The 15,466-nt window shown below is 40.8% G+C and overlaps 1 protein-coding gene across 1 annotated transcript in view; it reads right to left on the bottom strand.

Moving 5' to 3' along the window:
• The window catches only part of LOC311134533 (proteasome activator complex subunit 4A-like), a 91,282-nt gene extending 76,267 nt beyond the window's left edge, over positions 1 to 15,015 (bottom strand). The window contains exon 1 of the mRNA XM_084168234.1: positions 14,496 to 15,015. Coding sequence (XP_084024360.1) covers positions 14,496 to 14,692 — 197 coding nt within the window. The 5' untranslated portion in view covers positions 14,693 to 15,015. The remainder of the gene's footprint in view (positions 1 to 14,495) is intronic.
• Positions 15,016 to 15,466: the final 451 nt, after the last annotated feature.

The raw sequence follows: 15,466 nt of genomic DNA, 5'->3' as shown, positions 1-15,466 counted from the left end.
GTCTTTATCGTTCTAAGGACACCGAAACCGTGCACGGGCGGATGATAGCATCCGTATAGAATAGACCTGGCCTTCGACGTTAAGGTTATAAACAGGCCGGTGATGAATCTTATGAACGATAAAGACGTTAACGAGATTTGAAAAAGCATTTAAATCCCAACTGCGAGGAAGGAGGTCAGTAATTTTTATTCATGGATTTGGTGTGATTATTTGAACTTGTATGAGAATAATAATTATTGTGAAGGGCAGAGAATAGTTACCAAAATCTCATAGGAGAATTAAAAGGATGGAAGGGGGTCTGAAATGACTCAAGGTATATAGCTATTACCAAAATAAACTAGTTAATATTGAGATTGTACGAGATACAGTCTTTACAATATAAACAGGAAGGGAGATAATTATCATCGTGTGAGATATATACATTAAACAAGTCGAGAGTCATAAACAACTGGGGATTTGCTCTAACTCTGTCAGTTTCATGAAACTAGAGCTTTACGACCTCTGGATTACGGATAGTGTTAGTAAAAAATCGTATAAGGTTGTATAAATGTGAGACCTAATGATCCATCGAAATACGTGATAATTGTTTAAAGGAAGGGACTAAAATAGGTCGCGTGAGAAAAAATGGTTGTCCCATCCGTTTCATAAAACTGGTGTCTTAAAAAACTTGGTTACGGGTTGAATAATTTAAATGGTTTATTACAAAAGCAGATCATAACATTTTTCAAAAGTCACACCATTAATAAGTCCCAAAGGAAATAATTATTGATTGAATTATTACTAAAACGGGGGAATTTCTTATTTTGCTACCATGGGAAATAAATATTCTAAAGAGGTCTGAGAATTAACGGGGGATGAAAGATATATGTTAGGAAGGGATCGAATAAATATGTTTTATGGATACATTTGGGAGAAGAGGTATGGATTTATTGGGCATCTCGATGTGGAGAAGTTAGAGGTTATGATTAGGCAGATGCATATAAACGAGAGTATGGCTTTTGGAGAGTCAGGAAAGACTAGAGAATTTTGCTAGAGAGTGTAAGGCCCCGTGTAAATACTGTAACAAAACAGGTCATAACCATCACGACTGCAGAGATAAAGGAAAGGGCAATGTCCGGGAAATGACAGTCTATTTTTTGGTTCCACGGGTAAAATGTTTGAAGAAGTGATTTGTGTCAATTAAGAATTGGCTAAAAACACCACAAAGCGATTATTTGAGAGGTACCTATACATTTCTAACGATATATACGTATGAACTTTCTCACCCAAACGTAGACGTACGTCATGGGTGAGAAAGTAGAGAATATTTACATTTTGATTTTTGGTCATTTAGCAGACGCTCTTGTCCAGAGCGACTTGCAGGAGCAATTGGGGTTGGGTGCCTTGCTCGGGGGCACATCGGCAGATTTTTCGCCTGGTCGGCTCGGGGATTGGAACCGGCGACCTCTCGGTTGCTGACACGGTGCTCTTGGTTACTGGGCTACCTGCCGCCCCATATGAGTTTAAGGCTGTGCCGTTGTTTGATTATTGGATAAGGTTTAATGGGTAAATGGACCATAACTAAAGTGGTTATAGAAGTAATGTATAAATAGTAGAGAGCCAATAGAGGGTTCCATTGAACTATTATGTTTTGTTGGGCATTTCAATGACATAAGGTGAAATCTGTATGTATGAGTGAATTCAACGGCTGGTATGAATGGTAACCGGATACTACTGAGTATTTGGTTTGTTGATGTTGAATGGAAGATTTGTAGCGTGGTTGGGGTTAAATAGAAAGACTCACTTATTCAATAGGGAATGGGTGTAGGGAGAGAGAGTTTTTGTGTTGCTGAATGAGGTGATAGCTAGTGCGATTTTCATTTGGTGACGTCACTTGCTCTATGAACTGGAAGTAGTTGCTTTGAAAGAATCGTTGTAGAGTGACTGGCGATGTATGTAGAGGGTCCCGGGTTCGAACCCAGGTAGGGACAGTGGCTAAAGCTTTCGCATTGGGGCTATGGACCTAGATTATTACGTGTATTAAAAGTTGAATTAGATAGCTTTAGAAGTATTCTACATAGGTCTATGAAAATATGTTACAAGTACGAATGACATTATTTCCTAAGAAGGAAGATGATTAGGGCAGGTTCCCGCGCCTCCCCCGTTGTGTAGGAAGGAGCAAGGGGGGAGGGGAAGGGGTGAGAGACACTGCATAGTTCAAATGATAGGAATATCATTAAATGTATGCTTATCAACAATACCAAGTATTTGTTTTATTAATTAGGGCCGAATCAGAGAGAACAGTTAAAGAAATTGAATAGCGAACTGAAATGGTGATAGAGCTGTGAAAATTGAGTTGAGGACAAAGGAGAATAATTTATGGCTCTGGTTAGCGGGGGGGGAAAAATAGAGACAGTCCAGCGAGTTAGATTGAGCTGTACGATTTCAAGTAGAGGTCTAAATACTTGACTGGAAGGCAGTGCTTTGATAAATTCTAATTGTTATTACTTTATTCGATAGGTTGCTTAACACCAGTGGTGTATGCAAATAGTTGGTGGATTCTATAACTATAATTTATTTTCGTTACGGGGACTAGGGGATGCAAGTAGCTTTAGCTATTATGCTGAGGGAATAGCACCAACCTATAGTGGGTTCTAGATTTGTTAAATAAACAAACTTATATTTTAAACTAAAGTAATGCAATAGGCTACAATTATAACATTATCAGAAAAAGGCACAATTTAATGCGAAATAGTTATTACAATTATTATTAATAGTTATTACAGTTATTATCATTGATCCAGTAATGATAGGAGGATAGTAGAGGAAAGGCAAGGGATTAAATCTCATTTAGGGAAAGAAGAAGAGTATGAAGATATATTAGGGAGAAAATACTATTAACTGAGGGATATAAAACGTTTAGCTGAGAAAGACAACAGGAATAATTTACCTTACACCCTAATATATACATTAGACCACACAAGAAGTAGAAATGGCAGGATCACCAGTAGCAATCATGAAGAGAAGGTTCCCAGAACATAGTGAAGATATTGGTAATATCTCTAACAAATGGGAAAAAGGACCAGAAAGATAGTAACTAAATGGCCAAAGGAGGGAACATTTGATGTAACCGTGTGCGAGGAAATGGATACACGGAGTATATGATTGTATTGACTAATGAATGAAATATGACATTTACAGGGGCGAAAGGAACAATAGAAGGGGAGACAGATTTTCCTATAGTGTTGGTAAAATAATTGATAATGGAACATTTGAGATGAGATCACATGGAGCAGATTTAGGGGTTCAATAATCATTGTGAGATTAGTTATGAGGAATTAGATTGATACAAACGATTATTGATGAGTTAGGACTGGGGATATCTGTTTCATGTTTTGTGTGTACTTACCATCTTTAGATTACTGATGGTAATTGAAGGTTGACAAAATGTATAACTAGGAGAAAGAGATTAGCTTATCTCATTGGAATGTTGCCCAGGGCTAGGGGGAGCAGTAGTGAAGTTAGGCAGTATTTAGGTCGTAAAAAGGGAGCTACCAAATTAAGTGGGGCCTGGCTATCTTTGATTGTTGTTTTTCAATTGGGTTTTTCAAATAAAAAACAACACACCTAGTATGATGTTTATAAAGGGTTGTTATGTTGAATTTAGGGGATTTTCAACACTTCATAGGTGGTGTTTACTATGCTGTGGGATGGAACGGTTTGTTGGATGATTTCAATGGCCTCTGGGCTCTGTTTTGACTTTCTGGTGTTGATTGGTCATCCACACTGGTGGTTCTGGGGGCATGAGAGGAGGACTTTGGGATGGTTTATTTTATCAAATTGAGGGTAATTTATAGTGCTGTGAAAAGTGTGAAGAAGATTATAATTTGGTAATAATAGGATTTGAAACATTAAAATAACAGATGAGGGAGAGAGCTTTCCCTGAATGAAAGATACCTGTTGCTAGTCAATTGTACTAATCTTGGATTACTTTTACGGGGTAGAAGTAAGTTGAGATGTTATCAAATGTTGTCATTTACATTTCATTTTTATTATGCTTTAATTAACAACAAGTTGGTATTTGAAACTAAATTAATGCAATGAGCTGCAGTAATCAGAGGAAGGCACAATCCAATCTAATGCGAAACAATCTATTGCCTAGATCATTGATTTAGTAATAAGATCAGGAAGATAGTAATAATAGGAAGCTGGATAGGATAATTTAATATAGGGACTAGCTGTCCAGAAATAGATGAAGAATGATGAGCTTTTTGGGAATGATAGACTGCTGTAAAGCTTGGGTACTCCTTTATGTACTGCATACTGGTAAATTAAGTGATCTTATCTATGGGAAGGCAATGGCAGCCCATGGTAAAATCATTTGGAACTCTGAGGAGGAAGAACAATTTATGAAGAGAAAAAAGTTGTTCACTTCCCAAACAGTCTTAGCTTTTCCTACATATAACAGGGATTTTACCCAAATGGTAGAGAGTAAAGAGGGATATATGACATTGATCGTGATTTAAAGATGGTGATGAGGGAGTTTTTTTAGTGGGCTATTAGATATAACTGGGTTAATCACGAACATAGAGTTTTTTAATTCTTTGTTGCTAGGCAGAAGACTTAGGTGACCTAGGGTCGAAGTGCTTGCTCTTACTTCAATCCATGGCTGTCTTTTGGTCTCTCTTCAAACATTGTGAAGGGAGCGGCACCAGGATTAAGCAGAGTTCAGGCTAAAACCTGTCTCTCCTTTGCTATCTTCTTGATTGATTACAGCATGAAGGAGGGTTTGTGTTAGGTTTGAAAGATATAAATATGGACCTGTCATGTCCAACCATCAGTCTTCAGGTCAAGCCCGGGAGAGCCGGGGTAGAACAGAGTTTGAACTAAACATGAGTGTTTTTACAAGATAAGAGATTGATTGATTGGATTACTATTGATTCTGAACTGAATGAAAGTCGAATTTAGCCGCCATAAAAGACAAAATAAGTGGGAGGAGCAATAAAGAAGCAAGGGACAGTCTCAAAAATAAATAAGGGATGGCAATTGGATAATAAATTACCAATATTACCTAAGTGATTGGTTAGGTAGGTGGTAATATTGACACATGAGCAGAACCATGTGTCAAGAGGGGGGGAAGAGGCTAGTGGTAGGATTAAATAATATACGAAGGAGAGGACAAAATACAAAAAAAAAAAAAAAAAAAAAAAACAGTCTAGAAAGAGAATAGTGATGTGAGCGGTATGTCAGAGGTTTTGTGCCCCACAGGTGAACTAAAGGAGAAGGTGACCCACTCTATCTAACCAGGTGACTGGTGAGCATCCAGTCCCTAAAGAAGAAAAACTGGAAGCAGGCCTGTTGGGAAGGGCCCTATCAGGTTATATTGGTCACTTCCTTTGCCATTAGAATAGCAGAAAGAGCAACCTGGGTCCACGTTACCCACTGCAAAAAGGTAAGAACACATATAAGCACCACTGAACGCACGCAGAGTTAGAGAGAATAACTGTACCAATAGGGTCTGGGGATCACCTCTGTTAACGAAGATCTCCTACCCCGACCTATCATCACTGTAGTGTGTTCTCAGGGTGTGAGTATGGGGTGATACCAAGCAGAAAGACTGAGGACAGGAGAGGGTTGGCGGTTTTTGGGAATGGGGTGACTTGAGCTGCATCATAGTCTCGGCAATGGTCTTGATATGTCAAGATCCACCACCAATTACGCTATGCCCTTACCATTGTTAAGAAGTAAAAGAGAAGAGAAGCGACCCGACATACTGACCGTCAAGGACGAGTGGCCTACAAAATGGGAGTCAGAGAAGGGCAGACTGTCAGATTCAAAATAAAAGGTTAGGGATGTAGCCAACGGGTGGGGTACAGGTCAATAAACAACTTGGGATTATAAAATCCCATTATATTCGTGTTCGGCCCCCACGGCGGATTGTTCCTAGACTCAAGTGTTTAAACACACTTGGGGACCGGGATATGAGACCGGGCGGGACTGAACATCCAGATGGGGGGGTAAAGAGAAACAAAGACATCACCAATTATCAATTGGAGATAGTGGTAATGTGATTGACTTAAGTTCAAAGCACAGGAGAGAATTCTGAACCTTACAGCCCCTGTAACCTATGTGTGGTGGGCGTGTGCCAGTAAAGACAGTATAAGGCAGAGAATACCAAAAGGGTGGCTAGATACGTGCGCCCTGGTTCTACTGATTCAGCTAATTAGAATGAGTCACCAGGAACCAAGGAAAGGGTTAAACAGACATAGGAGGAGTTTTAACAAAAAGGAGAATAGCCCTATTTAGATGGATGCGATTGGGATACCAAGGGGGGGGTATCGGATGGATAACAAGCTATGAAAGAATTAGGGGAAGGGTTTACTACCAAGTTCTTTTGGTGGGTGACAAACAAAATTGTGGATTGGATTAATTATATCTATTACGACCACAAACGATTTATTGGCCAGACTAGGGATGCAGTAAAAGGGATCTCTGAACAAATTATCCGCCATCCCACTCATGACTTAGTAAAAGAGGTTGGCTCTAGATCAGGCAGAAAGGGCCGGTGTCTATAGAATGATAAGCCATTGTTGCACATTTATCCCTAACAACACCACACCGGAGGGGACGGTCACCAGAGCTCTTACAGAATTAACTGCACTAAGTGAAGAATGAACTGAGAACTCAGAAGTTAGTACATTGTGGATAGGGTGGTTTGATTAAATGTTTAGTAAATGGAAAAACATAGCAGCCACCATCTTAGGGGCGGTCAGTGTTTGTATGGGTATTCTTGTATTATGTGGTTGTTGTCTTGTTCCCTGTGTCCGAGGATTGGTGAGTAAGGCGTTGGTGAAATGCAGTATCTCAACAATGATGAGAGATGGACCGACTCCAGACTCTGACCAGAGGAATGTGAAAAACGATCCTCCAGGCTTGGTGGATGATGAGGATTTTGACCCTGAAAGACCGCAATTGGATGAAATGTTTATTAGTTCTGATGTAATCTCTGAGATTAATCATGCTTGTAAATACATTTATCCTGAATGTGAAAACATTTAGTCAAAGGGGTGGATTGATAGATTAATTTGTATTTTAAGAATAATGACTAAAGGATTTCACCTCAAATACAGTATAAATGTGTGAACGATGTTAGAGTTATAATGTAGTGTCAACCCACTAACAGAGGGGGGAAGTTAGAAACTGTTGAGAAGGCATTCCAGGGTGAAGGGGACTAAGAAACGGTTTAAAGGTGGGCGGAGCAAAGTGCCTGTGTGTGTCAAGGGATATAAAAGCTGTATGTATGTTTTTTGGCGCCAGAGCTCTCCATGATTAAAAATACAGATCATTCTTGCTGGTTGCGGACCTTTGTTTAATTCATGATTAAACCAGAGAATTTACACCCTCTGGGAATTATTCAGAGCATTAAGTTTGATTAATAAGAGATAGAAATTCTCGTGACAGTTATGTTTGGGGCAAATCCAATACATTACTGAGTACCTCTCCATATTTTCAAGTATAGTGGTGGCTGCGCATCATGTTATGGGTATGCTGGTAATCGTTAAGGACTGGGGGAGTTTTTCAGGATAAAAAAATAAACAGAATGGAGCTAAGCACAGGCAAAATCATATAGAAAAACCTGGTTCTGTCTGCTTTCCAACAGACATGGGAGACAAATTCACCTTTCAGCAGAACAATAACCTAAAACACAAGGCCAAATCTACACTGGAGTTGCTTACCAAGAAGACAGTGAATGTTCCTGAGGAGCCAAGTTACAGTTTTGACTTAAATCTGCTTGAAAATCAACGGCAAGACCTGAAAATGGTTGTCAACAAATTTGCAGGGCTTTAAGAATGTTGAAAATAATAAATGGGAAATTGTGGCACAATCCAGGTGTGGAAAGCTCTTAGAGATTACACAGCTGTAAATCGCTGCCAAAGGTGATTCTAACATGTACTGACTCAGGGGGTTGAATACCTATCTAATCAATAATTTTTCTTCCATTTTGACAGAGTATTTTGTGAAGATCGTTGACAAAAAATGACAATTAAATCCATTTTAATCCTACTTTGTAACAACAAAATGTTGAAAAAGTCAAGTGGTGTGAATACTTTCTGAAGGCACTGTATTGTGCTTTTTTTGTCAGACTATCACTCTCCGTTTTCCATCATCCGTCAAAGGATAACTCCCATTGAATAACCATTGGCTCAATCTGGAATTTTCAGACACAAACTGTGTGGCTCTAGTCTTAGAGTTCAGATAGCTAGCCTGAGCATCCTGACCACGCGGTACAAAGTGAGCTGACTCCGGAGTCTGGTCAGGGCCAGTGTAGACTATAGAGCAGACTGGATAGAAAAGAGAAGACGCTCTGAGCTATCCCACCAAGACCAAGCTACTACTAGAGTAGATACCCAAGAAGTATGTGCAAACCTTCTTCCGTACTAGACTACAGACGCATGTTCCTGAACAACGAACACAGCTTTATGGGTATAGCCTTTAGGTGTTTGTTATTCAAGGAAAGACACTCCCACACAGCTTGTAAAGTAGCTCTATAACTTTTAATAAACGTAACTGCTAACTTTCTTTAATTGAATAAATTTCACACATTTCTGATACATCTGCTAGGAATTCTCCACCCCCTGCAATCGACCATTCCAATGTGCTTAGTAGGCATGGGTGGTATACTGTATATACACACTGTATACCGGGCTATTTGCAAATAGCCACAGGATTGTTTTTCAATACCGTCAAAACTATTTGACTTTATAAAAATAAATGTGAATATTTGTAGCTACTCCAAGTAATACCTGCAGTCAACTTGTGCAATACGTTAGGAGATAAAGCAGATCGCATTGTTCATTTCACTGGTCACTTTTTTCATTATGAAGCTTACTGGTAGTCCCCAGTCACATGGTGTTCGTTTACAAGCACACAACGACTAGAGACCGGAGCCTTGTGAGTCACCCACTCTTGTGCAGCACACACCAGCTGATCTAGCTACAGTAAGGAATGCACAACTAAATGTTTGCCAGCTAGATATCTTATAACTATTAAGTTAACAAAATGTGCTAAATGCTCTGCCATTTTGTATTTGCTTTGCTAATTTAGTGTCATGCAAAATATGTGACCTTTAAAATTGATTTTAGATTTTGATTTGAAAATCAAGCTTATCTTGGTAACAGCAGAGAATCCCATCCTGGATCAAGAGCCTTAATGTCTAATATTTGTTTTGCGTGTGCAGCAAACTGTGAGTAGCATTTTTTAGATACTTGCATAACTGAGCTGGGATGGCTGTCCTGCAAATAGTTTATCAGACAGCATTGAAAGTTCACAACGCTCATTAGCATTTAGCTAGCATTAGCTATGGGATTTTCAATGTACTTGCTAGCATTGCTAACATTCAGATTACATAGGATCAGTGGGGTTTGAAAATGGTGCCCCTTCTGTTCAGTGCCGGTATTAACGAATATCTTGGGATTGCACAAGGTCGGTATGAAGGTACCCTCCAAGACCAAAAGTATGTGGACACCTGGTCGTCGAACATCTCATTCCAAAAGCATGGGCATTAATGGAGATGGTCCCCCCTTTGCTGCTATAACATCCTCCACTCCTCTGGGAAGGCTTTACACTAGGTGTTGGAACATTGCTGCAGGCACTGATGTTGGGCGATTAGGCCCGGCTCGCAGTTGGCGTTCCAATTCATCCCAAATGTGTTTGATGGGGTTTAGGTACAGGGCTCTGTGCAGGCCAGTCAAGTTCTGACAAACCATTTCTGTGTGGATTTCGCTTTTGCACAGGGCCATTGTCATGCTGAAACAGGAAAGGGCCTTCCCCAAACTGTTGCCACAAAGTTGGAAGCACAGAATCGTCTAGAATGTCATTGTATGCTGTAGCGTTAAGATTTCCCTTCACTGGAACTAAGGGGCCTAGCCCGAACCATGAAAAACAGCCCAGACCATTATTCCTCCTGCACCAAACTTTACAGTTGGCACTATGCATTGGGGCAGGTAGCGTTCTCCTGGCATCTGCCAAACCCAGTTTCGGCCGTCGGACTGCGAGATGGTGATGCGTAATTCATCACTCCAGAGAACGCGTTTCCACTGCTCCAGAGTCCAATGGCGGCGAGCTTTACACCACTCCAGCCGACACTTGGCATTGCGCATGGTGATCTTAGGTTTGTGTGTGGCTGCACAGCCATGGAAACCCATTTCATGATGCTCCCGACGAACAGTTGCTTCCAGAGGTAGTTTGGAACTCTGTAGTGAGTGTTGCAACCGAGGACAGATCATTTTTATGCGCTTCAGCACTCGGCGGTCCCATGCTGTGATCTTGTGTGGCCTACCACTTCGCTCCTCGACGTTGTTGCTCCTCGACGTTTCCACTTCACAGTAACAGCACTTACAGTTCAACGGGGCAGCTCTAGCAGGGCAGAAATTTGATGAACTGACTTGTTGGAAAGGTGGCACGTTGAAAGTAACTGAGCTCTTCAGTAAGGCCATTCTACTGCCAATGTTTGTCTATGGAGATTGCATGGCTGTGTGCTCGATTCTATACACCTCTCAGCAACAGGTGTGGCTGAAATAGCCGAATCCACTCATTTTAATGGGTGTCCACATACTTTTATATATATAGAGTATGACAATCTGGATACCGCCCAAGCCCAGTGGCAACAACTGTACACAAATAGGCCTTCTATTCCTGCATTGAAGGCTTCTTGTTCTTGTCAAGGAGCCAAAATACTTGTGTAGCTCCAGAATCTAGATCAACTGTTGAGAACAGAGTTTCCATCTCTCCGAGTCTGGGCTGAGGTAGCAGTGACTCGGTCATAGCCTGGACATAGTCTACATGCCAACAGGGCATTTGGACTGAGTCCCAAAAAGCACCCTATTCCCTATGTAGGTCACTACTTTGGACAAGGTCCCATAGGGAATAGGGTGCCATTTGGGACACAGCCTAGGACTGACTGACACAGCTTAAGGTGAAATAGCCTAATGAGCCTAGCAGCTAGCACAACCAAATAAAACATGGCAATCACACAACAGAGAGTAACCTGATGTAACATCAACTTTGGCAAGGTGTGAAAACACCGTCTACGTGTAGCTATTCCAATAAAGCGGTACGCAGCCTATATTTGGAACAGAACTCTTCTGATTTTGGGAGGAACCCTGAAGAGTGCCTTGAATTTATAACTTCTGAAACAGGCTCACAGATAACTGCGCTACCATCTTCTGTAGCCTGACACTTTATAAAGTATAGTTTGCTCTTTACTGAAGGGATGTGGTACAGTTCATATACAGTCAGTCAACCATTGTATCAACCTTGTGTATGGCCTAATTATGGTGCTGTATCGTGTTTACATCCTGAATTACAGTCAGCTATAGAACGGGATCATCGGTGTGTCACCAATCCCACAGGAGGTCACACACTAGCAACACCAAAAGCACTGCAAAACGGCACGTCGTGGGAGCATTTACATGTGACTGCATGTCATATTAACCAACACTGGCAGTGATTAGGCCATATGTGAATGTAAATAGCACGTGTGGAAGCAGACTTTGCACAATCAGTGAGCCCTGAACTATGGGGTACTTGTGTTGTGTAGTTGTGACCAGTAGCTATACAAAAAAAAAAAAAACGCAACATGCAACAATTTCAACGATTTTACTGGGTTACAGTTCATATAAGGAAATCAGTCAATTTAAATAAATAAATTAGGCCCTAATCTATGGATTTCACATGACTGGGAAAACAGATATGCATCTGTTGATCACAGATACCTTAAAAAAAAGGTAGGGGCGTGGATCAGAAAACCAGTCAGTATCCACCATTTGCCTCATGCACCGCAACATATCTCCTTCGCACACAGTTGATCAGGCTGTTGGTTGTGGCCTGTGGAGCGTTGACCCACTCCTCTTCAATGGCTGTGCGAAGTTGCTAGATATTGGCGGGAACTGAAACACGCTGTGGTACATGTCAATACAGAGCATCAAAAACATGCTCAATGGGTGATATGTCTGGTGAGTATGCAGGCCATGGAAGAACTGGGACATTTTCAGCTTCCAGGAATGGTGGCAGATGAATGGCACGACAATGGGCCTCAGGATCTCGTCACAGTATTCAAATTGCCATAGATAAAATGCAATTGTGTTTTCGTTGTCTGTAGCTTTTGCCTACATGCCCATACCATAACCCCACCACCACAGTGCACTCTGTTCACAACATTGACATCAGCAAACCGCTTGCCAACGCAACGCGATACACGTGGTCTGTGGTTGTGAGGCCGGTTGGACGTACTGCCAAATTCTCAAACAATGTTGGAGGCAGCTTATGGTAGAAAAAGTAACATTAAATTATCTGGCAACAGCTCTGGTGGACATTCCTGCAGTCAGCATGCCAATTGCACGCTCCCTCGAATCTTGACACATCTGTGGCATTGTGTTGTGTGACCAGAGTGCCCATTTTAGAGTGCCTTTTATTGTCCCCATTAGACATGTGTAATGATAATTCTGTTTAATCAGCTTCTTGATATGCCACACCTGTCAGGTGTATGGATTATCTTGGCGAAGGAGAAATGCTCACTAACAGGGATGTAAACACATTTGTGCAAAACATTCGAGAGAAATTAGCTTTTTGTGTGTATGGATCATTTAACAATTACATCATTTAGCAGACACTCTTATCCAGAGCGACTTACAAATATTTCTGGGATATTTTATTTCAGCTCATGAAACATGGGACCAACACTTTACATGGTTTATATGTTTGTTCAGTGTAGTTTTATGCCATGTGACAGTAAAACTGAACTCCCTCCTGGAAAATAACATTGATGTTATTTATTTGGGACTATTAAGTAATGTTTGTTTGCCTTAAGATTGTCAAAGTTGCGTCAATTCAAATCTGGCATTAGGAACAAAAGAGGTAAACACGACTTCTAAGATATACTAGTTATTTTAATTAATGCAAAAACCTTCAATGGTAAATATGATGTTTCGTATATATGGGCTCTCTGAAATACCTCGCAGGGCACCCCAGAGAACTAATCCATTGTTCTAGGATCTTGCTCAAATACTCTGACAGAGAGAGTTTCCCACCTCTCTGCTGGCCAATTAGAGTAAAGACTTGAGCGTGGTTTAGACTTACTCAGCCAATCCGTTGATGCACCCCTGTTGCCAGCCATATGTCCATATCATAACAACCTGTCATAGTGAGAAGAGCCAGCTCCCTTAGACACCATTCCTACGTCCAAGGAAGGTTCACAGATCACAAAGATTGTGGAGACACAAATCCCTATCTCACTTTACCCCCTAAAACAGCTCTTCACATCAATCACAGCTTGCCAGGTGTCACAACCTACATTAGCCCAGTCAAGAATGCATTCTTCCTAAGTTAGTCATCCCATCAATTATAAAAATAATAAATCTCTCACAAGATACTCACACCACGTTAATATTGTCTATCTACTCAGCTAGCTAAATCATTGGACTAATGTAAAACCATCAACACAGAAGCATGTGAAGTCTTTGCAAGTGAAATCAACAGACGTTCATATATAGTATTGAGTGCTCGGTAGGGCTAAACAACTCCCGTTAGATTGTACCAACCATACAGTCACAGTGACTAAACAATGGCTGGCTAACTTAACTAGCTTAGTGAAGGCATGTTTAGGTAAAAGGGACATGGGCAATAGGTCACATATGTCAGTAACATGTCTCAAGCAACTAGCAAGCTGGATAGATCGGTTTGCAGGGAAATTGATGTTAGAAAGATAACGTCGGTAGTACAACCAACTATCTAACGTTAGGCCTACAACGTTAAACATGTTTACAAACAAGAAGATGTTACCAACTAGTTAACGTTAGCGCGCTTGCTCGTTAAGTAGCTAGTATTTTGCTAGCCGCTAGCTAAGTTAGCTAACATTAACTAGCTAGCATGCTTAGTCTTTAATGACACAGCAATTGATAGCTAGCACGGCGTTACTATCCGTGGCCATGGTTAGAGTTACTCATGTTGTGATTTAAGACATGACTGAGCCATTTCGCTTGCTATCTGCCTTGAAATGTCAAAGTGTATTGTAACTGGCTACTGTTCTGCCTGGCTAATGATGACTACCTAGCTAACTTAGTTATCGTTAGCCAACTAGCTCCGTGTTTCTGGCCTGGCTAACCTTAATCCTACCAGCTAAATCCACGAATGTTAGCTAGCTACTAATGTTAGTTACCGGTGCCGTTAGCCCACTTTCTCCAACGAAAATCTAACTTTAGTTAGCCTAGCTTCTACTAGCTAGCCGACTAAAACAAATATTTATAACGTACCCCTTCTGTCTGTGACTAAACTCCACGATTTACGATGGAGTTTAGTCGGCTAGTTAACTAACGTTACATCGGTAAATAACGTTATTTGGCTAAACAAATGTAGTTCGTTAGACACGCTGCTAGCTAAATAAACTAGTTTCCAAGGCAGGTGAATGGCAACCAGCTAGTTAGAAAGCCAGACACTTGGGTAAGTTAGCTAGCACTTACGTGGAAAGTTTCCTTGTCCAAAACAAGACACCCGGCCATATCTCTCGCAGCTGGACAGCCCGGCCCAAGTTTCCTTTGATTCTCCCCAAAATGTCATTGGATTCCTCGTCTAATATATCCGCGTATGGCAGAAGTTTGTTGTAGACGATGTCTTTTTGAGGGACAAATCCTAATGTCTCCGATACGTCTTTTTTCATATTACAATTTCCCTAAATGTATTTGTTCTCTTCTTTGCTTGACAAGCTAGCTCGAAATAGCTACGTTAGCTTTGTATGATCCGTTTTATCCTTCTATAGCTAACTTAGCTACGACAAGTTAATGTTTCCTTTGTAACATCCTAACTAGCTAAATATCACAATTTGGCATTGATATCACTACACCAAAAGGTATATATCCGATTCAGTTGAAGATGCTTTCTTGAAAGAGTGCATTGGCAGTTAAAATTAATTTATCCTCATCTAGCTAGTTACCGAAGCTACATTCATCTGACTTTAACGTTTCTTTACCTCACGCAAACCACTCCTCCCCGACCCCTACAGTCAATTCCGCCAGACAAAAAAATACTTATTTTGGATTGTGTTGGCGGATCGCATCCAATTTAAGGTGCATACACCGCCACCTACTGTACTGGAGTGTGAGGCAATTTACTGCCTACCTACATTACATTCTTTGATATGGTACAACACAATTTGGGAAAAGGAAAAATTACCCTGCCAACTATTACCCCTCTCTCATAAAACAAAACATTTTTTTTTAAATATAAACACCACCCCATTCCACTATTTAACCCCATCTAATCCTACTCCAGACCAACGGTCTGTGAGGACAGAACTCTACCACTCAAGACCCCCTGCAACTGTTCTGCAGTAAAACCTCTCAATCCCAAGTATTTCTCTGTCACTGCCACCACAACCTCTATTTTCTGTGACTTTCTATCAATTTCTACAGTACAAGTGACAACCATAGCTATG

Source organism: Coregonus lavaretus, assembly GCF_964263955.1.
Source record: "Coregonus lavaretus genome assembly, chromosome: 1".
Lineage (NCBI taxonomy): Eukaryota > Metazoa > Chordata > Actinopteri > Salmoniformes > Salmonidae > Coregonus > Coregonus lavaretus.
Note: the sequence above shows the minus strand (reverse complement) of the source record. Positions and strands in the feature narration are given on the sequence as shown.